This window comes from Dasypus novemcinctus, chromosome 24 (assembly GCF_030445035.2).
Source record: "Dasypus novemcinctus isolate mDasNov1 chromosome 24, mDasNov1.1.hap2, whole genome shotgun sequence".
Lineage (NCBI taxonomy): Eukaryota > Metazoa > Chordata > Mammalia > Cingulata > Dasypodidae > Dasypus > Dasypus novemcinctus.
The window spans coordinates 2,804,411-2,824,216 of NC_080696.1; the positions used below are offsets into that span (position 1 = coordinate 2,804,411).

At 65.7% G+C, this 19,806-nt stretch overlaps 1 protein-coding gene and 1 long non-coding RNA gene across 2 annotated transcripts; one reads left to right on the forward strand and one right to left on the reverse strand.

The window, feature by feature from the left end:
* Window positions 1-4,252: 4,252 nt before the first annotated feature.
* Window positions 4,253-11,698, forward strand: CDC25B (cell division cycle 25B). The gene is made up of 16 exons (XM_058287484.2): window positions 4,253-4,650; window positions 5,292-5,413; window positions 5,922-5,973; window positions 7,415-7,456; window positions 7,578-7,614; window positions 7,736-7,855; window positions 7,930-8,064; window positions 8,152-8,283; window positions 8,510-8,590; window positions 8,680-8,856; window positions 9,033-9,128; window positions 9,561-9,623; window positions 9,757-9,855; window positions 9,941-10,074; window positions 10,654-10,765; window positions 10,839-11,698. The coding sequence occupies exons 1-16, from the start codon at window positions 4,451-4,453 to the stop codon at window positions 10,977-10,979; spliced, it is 1,743 nt and encodes a 580-aa protein (XP_058143467.1). The 5' UTR covers window positions 4,253-4,450; the 3' UTR covers window positions 10,980-11,698.
* Window positions 11,699-13,351: 1,653 nt separating this feature from the next.
* Window positions 13,352-14,663, reverse strand: LOC139437523 (uncharacterized). The gene is made up of 2 exons (XR_011647388.1): window positions 14,317-14,663; window positions 13,352-14,135 (listed from the first exon to the last, which is right to left on the reverse strand). It is a non-coding gene; the product is annotated as an uncharacterized lncRNA (long non-coding RNA).
* Between the last annotated feature and the right edge of the window lie 5,143 nt (window positions 14,664-19,806).

Sequence of the window (19,806 nt, forward strand, 5' to 3'; positions counted from 1 at the left end):
AACTTTTCAGGAATAATGCTTCCAGAGCTTGCTGAGCTGCTTTTTCCTGTTTTGTTTTGAATTTGAAATGAAGTAAAAAAAAACAGTGATTCACTAACATACATCTCTGTGCACTGTGATCCTTTCTTTAAGAGAAATCTCTAGATGTGAGGTGGGGTCAGAAGCTAACCTTGGTGCTGAGAGAGGGGAGGGAAGCAAAAACTTGAGGAGACGAAGTTCTAGAAAAGGAGAAGGAGGTGTCAACCGCGGTTCCTCTTCAGAATTCATTCTACAGACAGGCCAGTCCGGTGCGTGGACGCCAAGGGCCTGTGTGCTGCATCGTTGTTCATGAAAGCTAATAACCTAAATGGGGATTAAATAAATATATACCGTCGTGGTATATCCGTAACGTACATCAGCTCTCTCTGTACTGCTTTGGATATTTACAGTGGCTTTATAAGAGCAGCTGCCTCTGGAAAGGGGGTCCTGTATTTCCTTTGTCTGAATTTTTTGTGCTGGGTGCCAGTTCTTTCTTTTTTCTTTCTTTCTTTTTTAAACAACATTTAGCTCGTAATAAGCCATGAAAGGGAAGCAGATGTGGCTCAAGCAGTTGGGTGCCCGCCTACCACATGGGAGGTCCCAGGTTTAGTTCCCAGTGCCTCCTAAAGAAGACGAACAAGACAGGGAGCCCACACGACGAGCTGGTGCTGCAAGCTGACACAAGATGATTCAATGAGGAGACGCGACAAGCAGGGAGCAGAGGTGGCTCAAGCGATTGGGCACCTCCCTCCCACATGAAAGGTCCCGGGTTCAGTTTCTGGTGCCTTCTAAAAGGAAGATGAGCAGATACAGAGAGCACACAACGAACAGACAGCAAGTGCAAACAAAGGGGGCAGGGGGGAAATAAATAAGTAAATCTTTTTTTAAAAAAAAGCTATGACGGAAAAAAAGGTAGAAAAATTAGACTCACAAAGGAGATGAGTGTGCGAACCAGCCTGGAGAGGCCTCCAGAACTTTTACAAATGTGGTAATTTTCCCTCCTCCTCTGCCAAGGCCGCGGGCTCCAGCCAGATCCCCTGGAGGTGGGCGGTCCCGTGCCCGGGCGTTCGTTTCCACGGGCACATGGGGACTTCTGCGGCTCGGAGTGCCAGCCTGGTCACCAGCTTCCTGCTCATCTTCCAGGATGGCTGCAAATATTCAACCTTTTTTTTTAGAGAAGTTGTAGGTTTACAGAAACGTGATGCAGAAAATGCAGTTTCCACCTACCTGTTGCCATTTTTACATTTTCCATTGCCACAGGACCTTGTTACAGTTGATGGGGATGTTATAACTGTACTGTTAACTACAGTTCATGGTTTACCTTAGGTTTACCAATTTTTTTAATGTTTTTTTCTTTTTTCTTTTTTGTCTTTATTTTTTTAATATTACATTCAAAAAATATGAGGTCCCCATATACCCCCCACCCTCCTCCCTCCATTCCTCCCCCCATAGCAACAATCTCCTCCACCATCACGAGACATTCATTGCACGTGGTGAGTACATCTCTGAGCACCGCTGCACCTCATGGTCAATGGTCCACACCACAGCCCACACTCTCCCACGTTCCACCCAGCGGGCCATGGGAGGACATACAGTGTCCGGTAACTGTCCCTGCAGCACCACCCAGGACAACTCCAAGTCCCGAAAACGCCCCCACATCTCATCTCTTCCTCCCACTCCCTACCCCAGCAGCCACCACGGCCACGTTCTCCACACCAATGTCACATTTTCTTCGCTTACTAAGTTCACCAATTTTTATTGACTGGTTTTTTGTTTTAATGGAGCACATCGTCTGTGGCTGAATCTGCAAAGGGTGATCGGGGACGACACACAGCTGGCCTGTGGGAAGCCCTGGGGGGACCCCGTGCGGCCCAGGTCCTGCGGGACCGTGACTGTGGAACGAATTTCCAGGGGCTTACGGGTGTAACTCGCCCCCACCCCCACCCCGATGCACTGTGGAGCTGTGGGGGACAGTGGCGGCTACTTCTTAAAACGTAACCTTCAGGGCAGGTTTTTTCTGGTCTTTGGGGTGCGGCCCCCCGGCGGCTCCCGGGCGCTGACGGTGGCCACGGGCTCGGCTGCGGAGAGAGGCCGGAGGCCTGGACCCCTGCCCCAGGGCGGAGCAACCTGGAGCCTCAGGGCTGCGCAGCGCAGCACGCGCCTGGCACGGCGCAGCAGCCGGGCGGAAGGCGGCAGCAGGCCAGGTGGCCGGCCCTCTCCGGTGGGGCTGGGGTCTTCTCTCCTGCCCGTCCACCGCCCACCGCGCCCCCGGCCCCGCCCGCGGCTCCTGGGCGGGTGAAGGTTGAGGCTGCGGCTCCCGCCTCTCTGCGCTGCGCCCCTCGCCCACGGCCTCCATGGGAGGAGGGTAAAAAAGCTGCTCGCCGCTGCCCACCCGCTGCTGGGGGCGGCCTGGCGGCCTCGCCCCAGGAGAGCAGGCCGGGCTGGGGGTGGGCGGACCACTGAAAAGGCTCGGCGTCAGAGCTGCTTCCCGGTGCTCAGAGCGCACTGACTAAAGGTGACCCCAGCGGCACCAGGTCGGAGAAGCGCCATTGATGCGAGTCCCTTCCACCCGGGCCCCTGGTCACTTCCACCCGGGCCCCTGGTCACTTCCACCCGGGGCCCTGGTCACTTCCACCCGGGGCCGTGGTCACTTCCACCCGGGCCCCTGGTCACTTCCACCCGGGGCCGTGGTCACTTCCACCCGGGCCCCTGGTCACTTCCACCCGGGGCCGTGGTCATTTCCGCCCGGGCCTCTGGCCACTTCCACCCAGGGCCGTGGTCACTTCCACCCGGGGCCGTGGTCACTTCCACCCAGGCCTCTGGTCACTTCCACCCGGGCCCCTGGTCACTTCCACCCGGGGCCGTGGTCACTTCCACCCGGGCCCCTGGTCACTTCCACCCGGGGCCGTGGTCATTTCCGCCCGGGCCTCTGGCCACTTCCACCCAGGGCCGTGGTCACTTCTACCCGGGCCCCTGGTCACTTCCACCCGGGCCTCTGGTCACTTCCACCCGGGCCCCTGGTCACTTCCACCCAGGGCCGTGGTCACTTCCGCCCGGGCTTCTGGTCACTTCCACCCAGGGCCGTGGTCACTTCTACCGGGGCCCCTGGTCACCTCCGCCTAGGCCTCTGGTCACTTCCACCCAGGGCCGTGGTCACTTCTACCCGGGCCCCTGGTCACTTCCACCCGGGCCTCTGGTCACTTCCACCCGGGTCCCTGGTAACTTCCGCCCGGGCCCCTGGTCACTTCCACCCGGGCCTCTGGTCACTTCCACCCGGGCCCCTGGTCACTTCCACCCGGGCCCCTGGTCACTTCCACCCGGGCCTCTGGTAACTTCCACCCAGGTCCCTGGTCACTTCCACCCAGGGCTCTGGTCACTTCCACCCGGGCCTCTGGTCACTTCCACCCGGGTCCCTGGTCACTTTCACCCAGGGCTCTGGTCACTTCCACCCGGGCCTCTGGTCACTTCCACCCGGGTCCCTGGTCACTTCCACCCAGGGCTCTGGTCACTTCCACCCAGGGCTCTGGTCACTTCCACCCGGGCTTCTGGTCACTTCCACCCGGGCCCGTGGTCGCTGGCACCACCCCACCCCACCACTGCTGGAACCCTGGCGGTGCCTCCTGTAGGGCTGCCCGAGGAAGCTGAGCTCTTTGGGGGTCACGTCGAACGCGGGAGCTCCGGGCGCACCCGTCAGTTCCGCGGGGCCCCGGCGCCGCCCCACCCCTGCGCTGGGGCGGGAAGGCGGGGGTCGGAGGGACCGGGGCAGTTTGTGCCCAGCCTCGAGCCTTGAGCGAGTCACTTGACCCTCCGCGTCGCCGCCTGTAACGGGGACGAAGAGCGCCTGCGCGGGCAGCGGGCCCGGGGTCTCCCCGAGCCGGGGGCGTCCTCCGTGGGGCTCCCGCTGGGCTGCACTTGACGTTGAATCGCGGCGGGGCCTCCCGGGACCGGCGAGGGTGGGCGCTGGCCCGGGGCGTCTCCGCGGGGACCGTGCAGCTGCGCCGCTCCCAGGGGCCGGGCTGCTCGGGACGGCTCCCCGCGCGCGGGCGAGGGGCGTGCGCGACCCCGGGGGCGAACCCCGATCCCCGCGCCGCGGGGCGGAGCAGCCTCCGCGCCTCCCGCCCCTGGCCCCGCCCCAGGCCCGCCCCCTCCGCCCCGCGCCCCCATTGGCGGCGTCGGGCGGCGCGGCCGCTGTTATTTTTCGAATATATAAGGAGGCGGCGGTGGCAGCTGCGCCCGGAGGCTTCCCGCACCGGGGCTGGGCCCGGCGTGCCTCCGCTCCCGCCTCCCGCTCCCCACCCCGCCGCTCTCCCCCGCTCTCTCCGTACCCCCGGCCTGCGCCCCCGCGCCCCCGCGCCCCCCGCCGCCCCGCGCGCCCCGCGCCCCCAGCCGCCCCGCGCCCCGCGCCCCCGGCCAGCCTCTGCCTCCGGCCGCGATGGAGCTGCCCCGGCCGGAGCCCGCGTCGGGCTCGAGTCCCAGCCCGGCCGGCGTGCGCGGCGGCGCCGAGCGCCCCAGCCACCTCCCGGGCCTGCGGCGCGCCGCCCGCAGCCTCCTGGGGTCCCCCGAGCGCGCGGCCGTCGGCTCGCCGGTCAGCAGCCTCACGCGGACCATGCACGACCTCGCCGGGCTCGGCAGGTAAGGCGCCCCGGGAGCCCCGGGCGGGCGACGGGGCCCGCTTGACGGCGCGGTCCCAGCCCCCGGGGACCCCGGGATGGAGCCCAGTGGGGGGGGGGGGCGCCCCCAGGGGCCCGGGAAAGGGGGCGAGGCCGGGGCTGCGCTGCCCACACCCTCTGGTGACCTGCGCTCGCCTGCACAGGCGTCTGGGATGCCCCTACCCCTGGCTCTCCCGCTGGGTCCGCCCAAATCTGCACCGTTTGGCCTCAGGCAGGGGATGCCCCGACTGCGCGGACTTGGGCCCCCTGCCCCATGCCCCTGCCCTCCCCCATCTCTGCCCGGCTCCTGGACAGGGACGAAGTGCCCATCTTGCCAGGCGCCAGCCTGCCAGGCCTGGTGGGATTCCCCAGCCTTTCCTCTTGGTGGGCGGCCGCCTGCAGAGTTTGGGGGGCCCCCCCACCGTCACTCCTCCGCTGCCCCAGCCCAGGCTTCTGGCTTTCGCCCTGGGTTTGCCTCCCCCCTGCCCCCAGGAGGACCCTTGCCAAACCCACCCCCCAGAGACACTTGGGTGCCTTCAGAGGTGGGTGGCAGGTGGGAACCCGGGCAGCCAGCCCCCTGCCCGGCGTGACCTCGACCTCCCCGGGCCCCTGCTCCCTTCTCAGGGAGACGCCCGAGAGTCAGGGTGGAAGCCTGCCCTTCCGCTCCCGGCGCACACGCCTGCCCTCGAGCCGGCGCGCGTCCCTGTCCTCGTTGTCCTCGGAGGCCTCCGAATCTTCCGATGCAGGTGAGGCCCCCGGGCGCCAGGGCAGGGAGCTGGGGGCTGCCTGCACCCCCCGACTTCCTGCCCATCAGCTTAGCAGCTTTCCCACAACCTGGTGGGTCCCCCGGCTGGAGGAAGACACACCTCTGTGCACCCACCACACCCAGCCCAGGGTGGGGCGCCCATGGGGCCTTCAACACCGCACCAGGGCTGAGCCCGGCCGCCCGGCGGGACAGAAGGGCTCGAGTAGGGCCCTCCGTGTCGTCTCTGCCAGAGCAACTCGTTTTACACGAGTTCCAGGAAAATGCCTACCAAGGGCTGTGCTTTAAAAGCCGGTCCCGAGGCGTTTCCGCAGCGACAGTGCGGGCCGTGGGTGGGCTTTGTTTCGGTTCTTCAAACGTGTGAAGCTCTAAAGTAGGAGCAGGTGGTTGTTCTGTTTTGTTTTCCTCTGACTAGGGGTGGGAACTGGCAGGGAAAGGAGGCAGAAAATGCAGCTAGTTTCAAACCAAGGTGCTCTGCCCCACCCATCCAGGCCTTGGCATGGATTCCCCCAGCCCCGTGGACCCCCAGACGGCAGAGCAGACGTGAGTAGAGAAGGGGGGTCCCCTCCACCTGCCTTTGGGAGCCCCAGTTCTTACGTACGCTCGCCCTCACTGGGGAAAAGGAGCCTTCCCCGGCCCGGCATCGGCTCCCTGCGGCAGAGGGGCCTGCCCCCCTGGAGGGGGCCAGGGGTGGGCTCAGGCCTGGCCAGGGGGGCCAGCAGCCGCTGGGCGCCAAGGAGGCCCGCCCCAGCCAGCCCGTCACGGTCCACGTGCCAGTGCGCGTCCCTTCCTTTTCTTACCCGGGTTTATTTCTTCTGAAAGACCGCACTTTTAAAACACGGCCCAAAGGACTCCATTTTTCAAACGTGCTCCACATCAGACAACGTGGTTTCCTGCAGGCTGGTGCCATCCTTGGCCATCAGCAGCCTCAGGCCCACCCCTGCACCAGGCAGCTCTTGAGGGGCGTGGAGCCAGCGGCTGGGGCTCTGGGCAGCCCCTCCCCCACGGCGGGCAGGGGGCCTTCCAGGGCACAGCTGTTCCCGCCCAGCTGCTAGGGCCCAAGCAGCTGCCCCATCGTGCGGGCGGCTGGGGACCGCGGCTCTGGGCAGTGGCTGTCGTTCCTCCAGTGTCTGATCAGACTGGGCTGGGTGGCACGGTTTGTTCACAAACAGGAAGCGGAGAGAATGGGGCAGGGTGGGGCAGACGGCAGGTTGGTTTTTGGAGACAACACAATCGAAACTGGACCTGCGTCAGCCCCCAAGATGCAGGTGCAGCTGGGAATCCCAGCAGATGAGGCGGGCATCTGTGAGCCAGGGCTGCGGGGTACAGCTGCCTGGGTGTCCCTCCCCCACCTCTGCACCTGCTTTGACAGTTACACAAAGTTTCTCAGAAAGAAGCTGTTGTGTGTGTGTGCATAGACGCACAAAAGCCCTGAGTGGCAGGTGGTCTCCGGTAACAGAGCCAGGGGCGGGGCTGGAGCCAGAAAGCTGCCAGCTCCAAAGGAACATCTGCTGGAATTCCTGGCCTGCTGGCCTCGACCACGGCAGGAGGGAGGGTGGGACCGGGACCGGGCCCGGTCCTGGAAAATTCCGTCGGAGGGAGGAGAGGATGTGACCCTGAGCATTTGCCACTCGGGCTCTGTGGGGCAGCCTGGGGGCAGCCGGCCAGCCCGGGATGGATGGGTGCCTGCCCTGCAGCCACGCAGCAGGGGAGGTGATTTGCATACAGGTGGAAGGCCTGCAGGCGGGCAACGGGTGCTGCCGCATGCCCCTGTGGCTTGCCCATCCCCATCACCGCCCTTCCCAGTGGCCTCTTCCGTTTAGGTGGTCTTAAGACCCCAACCCCCCTTCCCAGGCTCCTCCCGTCCTATGCATTTTCCCTCCCCCCTGCTGGCCTGAGCGCTGGCCCCAGCCTTGGCGGCCACGGCCGGATGCTGGGCTCGGCTGGCTGGGAGCCGCTGGCTGCAGGGCCCTCTCTCTCCTAGGTTTGAACAGGCCATCCAGGCGGCCAGCCGGCTCATCCAAAGGTCAGTGCTGGGGGCCCCTCCTCGGGCAGCGTGCCACCCCCCCAGCCCTCCCTTGGGGGCACACAGGGCTCGGTGGAGGGCAGCCCTCGCCCAGCCCTGTCCTGCCCGTTTCCTCCTGCAGCCAGCGGTTTGCCATCAGACGCGCCCGGTCCATGCCTGTGAGTTCACCCCCTCAGCTCGGGGCTCCAGGGGGGGCAGAGGGCGAGCCCGGCAGGGGGGCGAAGGGGCCGGGGCCGGGCCGGGAGTGCAGCCTCAGCCCCCGCCACCCCTGCCCTCCAGGTGAGGTCTCTGGACCACCGCCCCGTGCTGGGGGACGTCACTAACTCCCCGAAGCGCCAGGCGCCAGGCGGCTGGAGGAAGAGCCCGGCGGCCAGGAGCCCCGCGGAGGACAAGGAGAACGTGTGTGAGGGCCACGGGGGGGGGGGTGGCGCACCGGGGGCTGGCCGGCCGCTGACCACCCCCTCTGCCCACAGGAGGGGCTCGTCTTCAAGGTGCCCTGGAGGCCTGCGCCCCCCAGCCACGCCCTCGCGGCAGCCGAGTGGGCCGCTGACTGGGCCGGCTGCCGGGGGGCCTTTGCCCAGAGGCCCAGCTCAGCCCCTGACCTCATGGTAGGCACCCGGGGGGCTGGTGCTCTCGGAGGGGCGTGGCGCTGGCCCCCACCCTGACGAGGCCGGGTCTGCCTGTCTCGGGGACAGCGCCTCAGCCCTGAGCGGGAGGAGTGGAGCCCCCTGCCCCGGAGCCGCCCTGCGCTCACCCCCGCCGAGGGGGCTCCTGAGGACGACGACGACGACGACGGCTTCGTGGACATCCTAGAGAGCGACCTGCAGGTATCCGGCTCGCCCCCGGGCCCTCCCAGCTGGGCCTCGTCCCCATGTCAGCAGAACTCGAGGCCACTGAGGCACAGCCGGGGCCCTGGGCCGTGCGAAGGGAGCCGGTTCCGGGGGGGCTCGGGGCTGCCGCGTGGAGGGGCTCGGGGCGGCGGGGCCTGCCAGGCAGGTGCGGCAGGGGGTCTGTGCCGGTGGGTCCCACCGCCTTTTTGTGGTTTGGCCCCAGGATGTCAAGGAAGTGTCCCCGGGAATGGAGAGCCTCATTAGCGCCCCACTGGTCAGGACCTCGGCAAAAGAAGAGGAGCAGGTGGGCCTGGTGGACACCTGGGGTGGGGGTGGGGGGATGGGAGGGCGGGGAGGGGTGGGGACGGCCGCTCACCCCCCTGCTGCCCCCAGGACCTCGTCATGTTCAGCAAGTGCCAGCGGCTCTTCCGCTCCCCGTCCATGCCCTGCGCGGTGATCCGGCCCATCCTCAAGAGGCTGGAGCGGCCCCAGGACAGGGACGGGCCCGTCCAGAACAAGCGCAGGAGGAGCGGGCCCCCTCCCGGGGAGCAGGAGGAGCCCCAGGAGCCCGTGAGCGCCCCTCCCCAGGGTGGGCCCGGAGCAGCGGGGCTGGGGCCCGGGGCCACCCTCCCAGCCAGCTGCCCGCAGCCGGCCGAGGGGCAAGGGCCGCCCAGGCGTCGGGGCGAGGGGCCACCTGCAGGGCCCCAGGGCCTCGCCCCACTGTCCCCTCCCGCCCGGCCCCACAGAAAGCCCGCGTTCTCCGCTCCAAGTCCCTGTGTCACGATGAGATCGAGAGCATCCTGGACAGCGACCACCGCCAGCTCATCGGGGACTATTCCAAGGTACGGCTGGGACTTCCGGAGGCCGGGCCGCTGACCGGCTGGGACCCGGAGCCCAGGAGCTGCCCGGGCCCCCCTCCCCAGAGGGCCCTGCCGCCTCTCCTCAGCCTCTGTTCTCACGTGGCCTGCGTCCGCAGGGGCCGCCGCGTCCACAGGGACATCGGCTCTGCCTCCAGCTTGGAGAACATTCCACGCAGAGCGGCTCACCCCATCCCAGGCTGGGGGTGGGCAGGAGGCAGGAGGCTGGTCCCTTCCACCCCCTTCTCCCCTTCTCCTGGGAAGTCCTTCCCAGGGTGTCACTCCAGAGGTGCCTGGGGCTGCTCTTGGAGTCCCTGAGCTGAAGGCCAGAGAGGGCGTGGCCTGGGCTGTGAGCCAGCATGGGCTGCCCGGCTGCGGGCCTCACCGCTGGGCCTTCTCTCTCTCCCCAACCCTCAGGCCTTCCTGCTACAGACCGTGGATGGGAAACACCAAGACCTCAAGTACATTTCACCCGAAACGGTGAGCAGGGAGACGGGCCGGCTCTCGGGCCTCCACCGTCCCGGGGCCGGGCTGCGTCCTCGGCCAGTGGGAGGGCAGGGCGGTCCCTGCTGCCAGCCGGACCCGCTGGGACCCAGCCCCCGGCCCCTTGCAGATGGCAGCCCTGCTGGCGGGCAAGTTCAGCAGCCTCGTGGAGAGGTTCGTGGTGGTGGACTGCAGGTACCCCTACGAGTACGAGGGCGGGCACATCAAGGTGAGACCTGGCGGGGGGGGGGGGCAGGCGGCGGACGGGGGGTCCCCGGCCCACACTGGGTCCCGACCGCCGGCCGCCCCCACAGACCGCCGTGAACCTGCCACTGGAGCGCGACGCCGAGGCCTTCCTGCTGCGCAGCCCCATCACACCCTGCGCGCTGGGCAAGAGGGTCATCCTCGTCTTCCACTGCGAGTTCTCGTCGGAGCGCGGCCCCCGCATGTGAGTCCGGCTCGGCCCGGCCGGCGAGGGCGCCTGTGCTGCACGTGGGCCTGGAGCCGGCCTCGCCCCCTTCCCGTGCCCTCCGTCCTCCCCCTCCCCTCCCCGCTCACTGTCCTGCCACCCTGCGCCCTTGCCCGGGCCACGGAGCGTGGCCTGCCCACGCTCGGCGCTGACTGCTCCACTGAAGCCCTGCTCCTGGCCCGCGCCTCGGCGCAGCTCCTTCCCCGGGACCCCCGTGGCAGACCTGCCCGCGGCCTCCCCTCCGGCCGGGCCTCACGGGCTGGGGTCTGCACCCAGAGACGCCCACCCGCCCCCAGCCTCTGCCGGGGCCCCCTCAGTCCAGCCTGGGCCAGCCCGGAGCCCCGTCCCAGCCGCCCCCCGCCCCCCAAGGCACGTCCAGCGCGCTCGGCCTGTGCTGCCCCTTGCCCAGCCCGAGCCCCCGCGGCCCACCCCAGGCGGTGCTGGCCCTGGTTCCCCTCCGTGCCCAGTGGCCTTCGGGCGGCGCCCCTCGGCTCAGAGGCCCCCCGGCGGCTCCTCGGGCCCCAGCGCGCCCAGCTCCGACCCCACCCGCCGCTTCAGGTGCCGCTTCATCAGGGAGCGAGACCGCGCAGCCAACGACTACCCCAGCCTCTACTACCCCGAGATGTACATCCTCAAAGGCGGCTACAAGGAGTTCTTCCCGCAGCACCCGGTACCGCGCGGGGGGCCGCGGGGGGCTCCCGGGGAGGGCGGCGGCCCCCGCTGACCCCTCCCACCCGCCCCAGGCCTTCTGCGAGCCCCAGGACTACCGGCCCATGAACCACGAGGCCTTCAGGGACCAGCTCAAGACCTTCCGCCTCAAGACGCGCAGCTGGGCGGGGGAGCGCAGCCGGCGGGAGCTGTGCAGCCGGCTGCAGGAGCAGTGAGCGGGGCCGACCCCCCAGGGCGCAGCTCCCCGGGCCGTGTCGGGCGCCCGCCCCAACGAGCGCCCAGGCCTCCCGCCTCTCGGCAGCTATTTCATGTCTGACAAGAGCCTTTTTGCTGTTTTTCTCCTAGTTTGGATTAACCCGTTGTCTTCCCGTGTCCAGAGAAGTCCCCTCTCTCTAGGGGCTTTGTTTACGTGTCCACTGAGGCTGGGGACGCCACGGCCCCTGCCCCGCCTGTGCCCGGGGTCCTCTGGCCCATTTTCCTGTCCCCACCTGCCCGCCTCCCCAGCGTCACCTGAGCTCTTACTGTTTCCTGTTTGGTGCTACCTGCATGCTTGGCTTGTCTGAGGCTGTGCGGTCCCAGGGGACACATCCACAGGCGGAGGTTTTGCAACCCCCCCCCCAGCTGGGGTTAGAGACTCAGACGTGCACGACCCCCCCAGGGCTCACCCGCCCGAGCCGCGCCCGCTCGTTAGGAGGCACCTTGGGGCAGAGGTGCAGCCTACTCGCACTTGGCGCACACGGCCAGCTGGAAGCACTTAGGTGACGTGGCAGCCGCGGCAGGAGGCCACGTGGCCGTGTGGGCAGGGGCGTCTACACCCGAGGCCGGCAGCGTCCACGAGGGCTGGCAGGGAGCAGCTCCGCCAGGGCCCCTGGATTCCGAGTCTCGAGATGCGCCGGGGCTGGAACTAAGGACCTGTTCAATAAAGCACTGACCCACCGAGCCCCCGCCTGCTGTCCTGGGGTGGGGGGTCGGGGGCAGCAGGGGCGGGCGGACTCCCCGGGGAGGAGCCTCGTGGTCTCTGGCCACATCTTGGACGCCGCACCTGCCAGGACCCCACACGCAGCCCCTGCCCCCTCCCATCCACCCAAGCCCCTCGGGGCCCTTCCTTTCTAAACCCGGCCAAGAAGGCAAGAGTCACCCCCAGCCCATCGCCCCTTTCCTCAGGAATTGCCTGGGGCGCCCCTCTCCTTGGGATAAACTCCGTGGGCTCCCGGCCCCTCATACCAGGGGTCCCTGTAAGAGCCGGGGCCCCCCGTGTGGCGAGCTGTGTCCCCGAGCCCTGCCATCTCCCTGCCCCTCCCCCGCCGGGCCGTCCTCGGGAGCTTTCTCCTTTGAGACGTGATTGCGGATGCCCCTGCCCGCCGCCGGGGAGGCCTGCTCTTCTTGGGGCGCCCACGGGCAGCCCGGGGTCCCCGGCTGGGAGGTGTGGACGCAGAAGAACCATTCCAGGCGCCAACCCCGGGGGGTGTGCGGGTGACCCCCTCCCGAGCGCGGGCTCGTCTGCGCTCTGGGCCGGGGGGCGCGTGATCACCCCATCCTGGGCCGGGGGGCGCGTGATCGCCCCATTCTGCAGATGGGAAGACGGAGGCTGTTTCCCGCCCCAGCAGCAGGGGGCGCAGCTCCCCGGGCTGAGCCTGCAGGGCCCGCAAGCCCCCGTGTTCACAGCTGGCCCAGAGCCCCCCTGCCAGGGTGCCACGGAGGGCGGGCCAGGGTGTGCGTGGCCGGGCCTCGGAGAGGGGCCCCGGGCAGGCAGCTGCCGCCACCAAGGCCAGCTTCTATTGGGAAGGGGCCTTGACCTGGAAGAGGGAAAATGTCTGGGCAGCCCCAAGACGGAGGGAGGGCACGCCCAGCTCGCCGGCGAGACTAGCCCGTCCTGCCCCACGCTCAGGTGGTCTCTAGAGTCCCCCCAGCCTCACTGAGGAGGAAGACAGGCGGGGTGCCCAGAGAGGGCGCTCACTTGCCCCAGGGCACACAGCGGGGCCCCTGCCTGCCAGGACGTTGTGGGGTGGGGGCCCCCCTGGGATCTGGCCACGCATGGGAGGGCCGAGGCGCCAAGTGCTCCCAGAGCACTGCTCCCAGTGGCATGTCTGTCCCCCCAGCCCACTCCCAGGGTCACAGCTGCGATTCCCGGGCACCTGGTGAGCTCCAGACACTTTTGCTTTAGTGGTTTTTCAGTCCCCCCCGGGGAGCCTGGGGCTCGGCCGAGCCCAGTGACAAAGGGTCTTCCCCACTGAGGGCGCGGGCCTGCGGAGGGGGCTCCTTGGGGCTCCCTCCCGGCTCCGGGTTCAGGCTGGGACCCTCAGGGGATTGGCCGGGGTGCCACAACATCCCTTCCTTCCCCCTGCGAGAGAAGCTACAGCTCCCCCCGGATGCTCACGCGGAAAAGGAGCCGGCGGGAGGCAGTTTAAAATCCTGGGCCGCCGGCCAGCTTCCAGGCCGCTGCGCTCGGGCCGGGGCAGGAGCCCCAGCACGGCCGGGAGCCGCGCCAGCTGCCACCCACGCCGAGGAGGGCCGGCCTGTGCCCGCCTGGCCCAGTTGGCGGGCGCCCAGGGGCGGGCCGGGCGAGCCTGCACTGCCTGAATCACTCGGCTTGTGCAACGACGATTTTAAAGGAGGTTTTCCTCTTAATTGAGGACAAATCAGCATCCCCCAAGGGCACACATCTTAAGCCTACACGGAGCCGGGCACCCGCTCCCCGCTCGGGAGGCTCTCCAGCCCGCAGCGGGCGCCGCCCGGCCGGGGCGGGCCCCAGGCCACGGCCCTCTGCCTGGCCAGGCCTCTCGCCGGTTCTTGAGCTTCGTGGAAACGGGATCCCGCGGCGCACACGCCCGTGCCAGGCTCCTTTCGCGCAACGTGAACCGTGCAGCGCCTGCGGTTCACCCAGGCCGGCGCGTGGAGCGGCCGCTGCTTCTTTCTCATTGCCGTTTAATATTCCAGGAGAGGGACATACCACAAATGGAATTGTTCACTTCACTCTTTTTCCTTCTGTTCCTTTGTTAGTTTGTTAACTTTTTAAAAATTAAGGTATAATTTACACACAGCCAAATTCAAAAGTATGCACTTCGGAGCTGTGACAAATGCACACCATCGCGGAACCGCCCCCATGCTCACGCCTCCACGCGTGCTCTCCTGCTGGGGACTGCTGGGGACTCCTGCACTGGGCGGGAGCACGCCCGGGGCAGCTGCTGGTCCTTGCGCCCTCGGCCGCAGAGCCTTCCACGCGGTTCCTCGAGGTGGCTTTCCCGGCTAACCTTCTCGCCAGCTGCGCCTGAGGCTTCCCTTTGCCAAAGGGCTAAACATGCTCGAGTGCTCCCTCCCGACCAGAACGCTTGGCTGCTGTGTGGAGCAAAGGGCTGTGCCCCCGTCGGCTGCTGAAATGACATGTCCCGACGTGGAGGCAGCAGGGGCTCAGGGCCATACCCCTGGACTCCCACGTGTCCACTGCCCTCAGGTCAGATTCCTGAAGGAGAGGAGGTGACCCTGCGTGCACCGGCTGGGATCCACCGGCTCGAGTTGGGCCGGGAACAGCCCGCGGCCATCTAGATAACTCACCATTTCTAAAAAGTGCTCACCCGGGGAACTGAGCGCGCAGGCATCGGGTGACCCACAGGGGACAGACCGACTGGTGATGGAAAAAGAAAAGACGTGGGACAAGGAGGCCCACGGCCAGCCGTGCAGAGCCTGGAAGCAATTAGGAGGCAGCAAGGACGAGGGGCTGGTGCGCCGCCCCTCAGCCGCGCCCTGGGAGAGCCACGCCGCCAAGTTCACGGGTCAGTGCTCGGAGAAGACGGTTGGTCGTGGGACAGAAGGTGGGGACGCATTCCCACCCTGCCCACGCAGCAGCTGTGTGGGTGCCAGGGAGTGTGGCTGGGACGCGGGATGGCCCCCGCCCCGCCCGGGAGGGGTGGCACCCGCGGCCGTGAGTCAGCGGGAGGAGGGGGCCTCACGTGGCCTCGGCCTCCTGGCCCGCGGCCCGCAGGAAGCGCTCCGTTTGAAAGGACGAATCACACGCGGGCTGTCCTCCTGGGGCCCTGCCAGGGTGGCCTCCACAGGCCGGGGGAGGGGAGCTCCAGGCTTGGGATTGGGAGCCCTGGGGAGGGAGGTTGTCAGGTCAGGGTCGGATGGGGCTCTGGGCGGGGGTGGAGAGGAAGCAGGGCTGGGGTGGGCGGAGGCCACGCTGCCCCGGCCAGGGCCCGGGTGGGCACGGGGGAGTCACGGGCAGGCTGAAATCTACCCACACGCACACGTTCGTCAGGGTCCCAGCACCTGTGTGGCATCAGGCAAGTCCCTCGGCCTCTGTGTCTCCACTTTCTCATCTGTAAAATGGGGTTAGTAAAGCCCCTCCTTCAAAGATCAAACAAGCTGGCGCCGCTCGAGCTCTTGCAACAGGGGCTGCCCACAGCGACTGCCTGCCGTTGCCCAGGGTCAGGGCGGGCTCGGGGGGCGTCAGGCAAAGAACCAGCCTAAAGGCATTAGGTTAGAAGAGGGACAGAACTACAACTCAACACAAAGACCATCAACCCAATTAAAAGGGAGGCAAAGGACCTGATGAGCCACTTCTCCAGAGAAGAGGCAGAAATGGCCAAGAAGCAGATGAAAAGGCACGCTCATCATCGGTCACCAGGGAAACGTAAATCAAAACCACACGGAGGCTCCACTTCACACCCCCTAGATCGGCTATTTTTAAAAACCTGAAAACAACAAGAGTTGGTGATGATTTGGAGAGACGGGAATCCGCGTGCACGGCTGGCAGGGATGTGGTGCAGCCGCTGCGGGAACCGGTGCGGTGGTTCCTCAGAAGTTAAACTTAGAATTGCCATATGACTGGCCACTCCACACCAAGGCAACTGAAAACGGGACTCGGATGCTTGTGCGCCAGCTTTCACAGCAGCATTAGCCAGAATCGCCAAAAGGAAGACACGACGCCATGGTTCATCAGCAGATGGAGAAACTAACCATGCCCACACACAAAACGGAATATTATTCAGTCACAAAAAGGAATGAAGTTCCAACAGATGCTGTGAGATGGACGAATCTTGGAAGCATGATGCTAAGCGAAATAAACTAGACACAAAAGGACAAACATTTTACGATTCCACTCTCATAAACTACAACAGGCAAATTCACAGAGACAGACGGTCTACCCAAGGCTGGAGGGGGGCAGGGACAACGGCGAGCGATGGCTCAATGGGTACAGTTTCTATTTCGGGTGATGACAAAGTTTGGGTAATGGACACTGGTGATGGTAGCACAAGATTGGGGATATAATTAATGCCACTGAATTGGACACTTAAAAACAGTCAAGGGGAGTGGATGTGGCCAAGCAGTTGAGCGCCCGCCTCCCACAGGGTTTGGTTCCTGGTGCCTCCTAAAGAAGGCAAACAATGAGCAGACAACACCATAAAACAACAAGCAGACAGACGAGGGAGCCATCTCAGGGCAAAAAAAGTGGGTAAAGTGGGAAATTTTGTGTTAAATATTACACAGTAAAATTCCCAGGAAAGGTGGGGGCAGCGTCTGCATGTGAATGAGCCCCTGGTGACAAGTCCAGGAGCCAAGTCCAGCAGTGGGCGTGGAGGCGGCAGCAGGGGCCGCGGCTGGGCTCTGTCCGTGCTGGTCCCGGCACAGGGGGACCCCTGGAGGTGGTCCCGGGAGGGGCAGGGAGGGGCACGAATGGCCCGACCTTGGCCTGTAGCCCCCTGACCTTAGCTGCCCGGACGGCAGGAAGGGCAGGTCCCCTCTCCTTTCCTTTCCTGCTCTGTGCTTTGAGAAATGACTGAACAGCCTGACCAGCGAGTGCTTCCGGCCTCGGGCCGGCCGATTCCACCCCGTTGTGGTCCGCTCACGTGGGATGGGTAGCAGCTGGCCTGACCTCGTCTGCAAAGCCCGTGGGCCTGTGAGGGCGAATGGGGCTGCCTCGGGGGTGACCGACCCTGGCCGGGTGTGAGCAGAACCCGGGGCAGCTGGTGCCGGCTGTGGAAAGCGGCCTGGGAGAGGGCGAGCGCATCGCCCCAAGCTCGCTCAGCCTGCTCTGTCCCCAGGGCAGGGCTGGCCACTCCAGGAGCGGCCGGGGGCCGGTCTCCAAGCTCCCGGGCTGTCCCCGAGCTCCCAGCTGCCCAAGGCCCGACCCCCTGCCCCGACTCTGGACAGGCCACGGGCCGTCGCAGGTTCCCACGGGCCTGTCCCACCACGTGCCCAGATGCCCCACGGTGCCCACCTCTCGGGCCGCCTGGGGCTGCCTGCTCCCAGCAGGCGGTGCGCGCTCCCAGGGGGCTAGGGGCCGGCACTGCCGCAGCGCCGGGGTGTCGGGGACGGCTCCTTCCTGCCTTGCCGCCTGACCTCGGGGACAACGAGGGCCATGGGGAACAGTCAGGGAGGGGCAACCCACACAGTCCTCCCGAGGCCCCGCCCGGGGCCCCCTCCTGCTCAGGCCCCGCCCGCAGTGCCCCACCTTCCAGGGGAGCAGCCGAGGCGTTTCCGAGGCCCTGGAGTCCTGGTGGAGGACGAGCACGGGCTGCTGCGCTCTGCCCTCCCTGCGTTTGCCCTAATCTAGCCCCATACCCAGAATGCCCTCCCTGCCAGCGGCAGCTGCTGCACTGCATCCTCTCCAGGAAGCCCGTTCAGGTGCCTCCTCCTCCATGCAGCCTTCCCAGACCACCCCTCCTGTGTCCTCCCACTCCCCGATCTGTTGTCTCTCTACATCTTCTGCTTTGGCTGCTGCACCTGTTTGTTCAGAACCTGCTGGAAACTACCATCAGGAGGAGGGCCCTGCAGGATGAGTGGCCTGCCTCTGTCTCTCAGGCCACATCCATCCCCTGCAGTCCTGTCCAAGCCTCCCCCACCGAGTCCTCTCCCAGCCGGTCCTCCCCATGCTGGCCGCTGTGGGCAGCACCGCCCACGCCCCGGGGCTCTTGGGACTGTCTTCACCCAGCCTGGGCTGTGACGTGGCCACGGCGGGGACACCTGAGCCCGTTTAGTCGCCTGTCAATCGAGAGGCTGTGCCCCGAGTTTCTTCCCGTTAAAAATCTCAATATGTCCTAACTCAAGCCTTGTGTCTAGCTCACAGAAAGGTTCTAGCACATTCTTAGCTCACGGTTTAAAACCAGACTTCAGGGTCAACGGTTGCCAGCTTAGAGGAACACTAGTCCCTGGATGGACGTGAAGGAGGCACGTGGCATGTCTGGAGGAGGAGGTGACAGAGCTCCCGGCCGGCCTGAGCTGGCGACATCTCCCTGTGTGGCTTAAAGTTTTGCTGAGTTACTCACACACTGCCCGCCAGCGACCAGCTTTCTCACGTTGTGCGCAGTGAACCAGCCGTATAATCACCACCCAGCCCGAGTCCCACGCGGGCCCCGCAGGCCCCTCTGGCGCCCCCCTCCAAGGGCAGCCACCAAGCTAACCTGTGACAGCGAGACCGGCTGCCTGATTTTGCCCCTTCTCTGTTAACAGGGTTACCTGGGGTGCAAACTTTTATATCTGGCTTTTCCTCAACCTTAGGCCTGTTCCAGTCCACTGTGAGAATACCACCGTTTATTTACTCATTTCATGCTGTAAGGCTTGGGGAGAATAAAGCGTTTTCCTCAGGTGTTGCCAGGCAGGGCACTGCGAGGCCCCCGGGCAGATGAGGCCAGCCGGAGCCGCACCGCGGGCCCCAGCACCAGGCTCCCCGCGCCGGGAGCGGCCCCCGCAAGGCTTCAGGCAAGGCCGTGCCCCCGCAGCCCCTCCTCCTCCTCCCACCCCCTCCGGGACACCACCTCCGCTGGACCCCCACTTTCCTCCCGAGTAGAGGCTCGGGCCTCCGCTCACAGCACCGCACCCCAGGCTGGTCCCTCAGGAGCGGGGCCTTGGGGTGTCCCTGCCACCCGAGCAGAGCGCTGAGACCGGATGCCAGGTGGGCCTGGCCGGGCACCCCGCGGCCCCGTGGTCAGGGCAGACCTGAGCTTGGACGAGAGTGATGGGGACCCGGACCCGCCCGGCTCCCGCTGCTTGAGCTGAAGCCGCACCCTGGTCCTGGGCCGCTCCGCCACCTCCCAGCGTCTCTGCTGTTACACCTGTGGCCAAACGCCTGCGGCACCTTTGAAGGCCTTGGCTCCCAGAGCCCTGCCTGGGGCTGCCCTGCTCAGTCATTCCTGTCTTCAGCCAAGGACGCTGTGGCTGACTCACACGTACCCTGCGGCTGGCCCCGTGAAGACGGGCACGATCCCCCGGTGTGGCCACAGGAGGCCCTCGCCCCGGTGCTCAGCTGGCAGCCGAACACCAATGGGCAGAGCAGGCAGGAAGGCGCCCTGAAGCCTTGGTCTGAGTGTTTTTTGTTAATCCTCCCCCCTTGTGACTTTTTGCTTGCTGTCTGCTTTCTGTGTCCATTCGCTGTACGTTTTTCTGCATCTATATTTATTTTTATTTATTCCCCCCCCCCTTGCGGCTTGCTTGCTGTCTGCTCTCTGTGTCCATTTGCTGCATGCTCTGCTGTATTTTTGCTAGTCTCCCTTTTTTGTTATGTCACCTTGCTGGGTTGGCTCCCTGCAGCACGTGTGGGCTGGTTGGCACTCCGCAGCACTTGCAGGCGAGCCTGCCTTCACAGGGAGGCCCTGGGATGCGAACCCTGGGATACGGCAGACGGGAGCCCAACTGAGTGAGCCACAGCCGCTTCCCTGAGTACACTTTTATTTTTTAAGTTTTATTCATACACCATACAGCCCGTTCAAAGTGTACAAGCAATGAACGGCTCTCAGCATAATCAGAGTTGTGGCTCCACCATCACAACCAATTTTAGAACATTTTCACTGCTCCCGTATACTCCCGTATTACTGACACTGCATGGGTGTGGCATTAAGCGCCTGTGGATCGTCGGCCATAGTCTGCATTAGGTGTGCTTCCCCCATTCGCTCCCTCCTGCCATCTTGGAGCAGGGACCTGCGCTTGCTCTGGCTGTTGGAAGCACGTCCCTCCGCTTGGAGGACAACCACGGTCCGGGCCCGCAGCGGGGTCGCCTGTGTTTCATCCCGTGTTTCACCCTCTAGCTTTCCTTCCAGGGACAACATG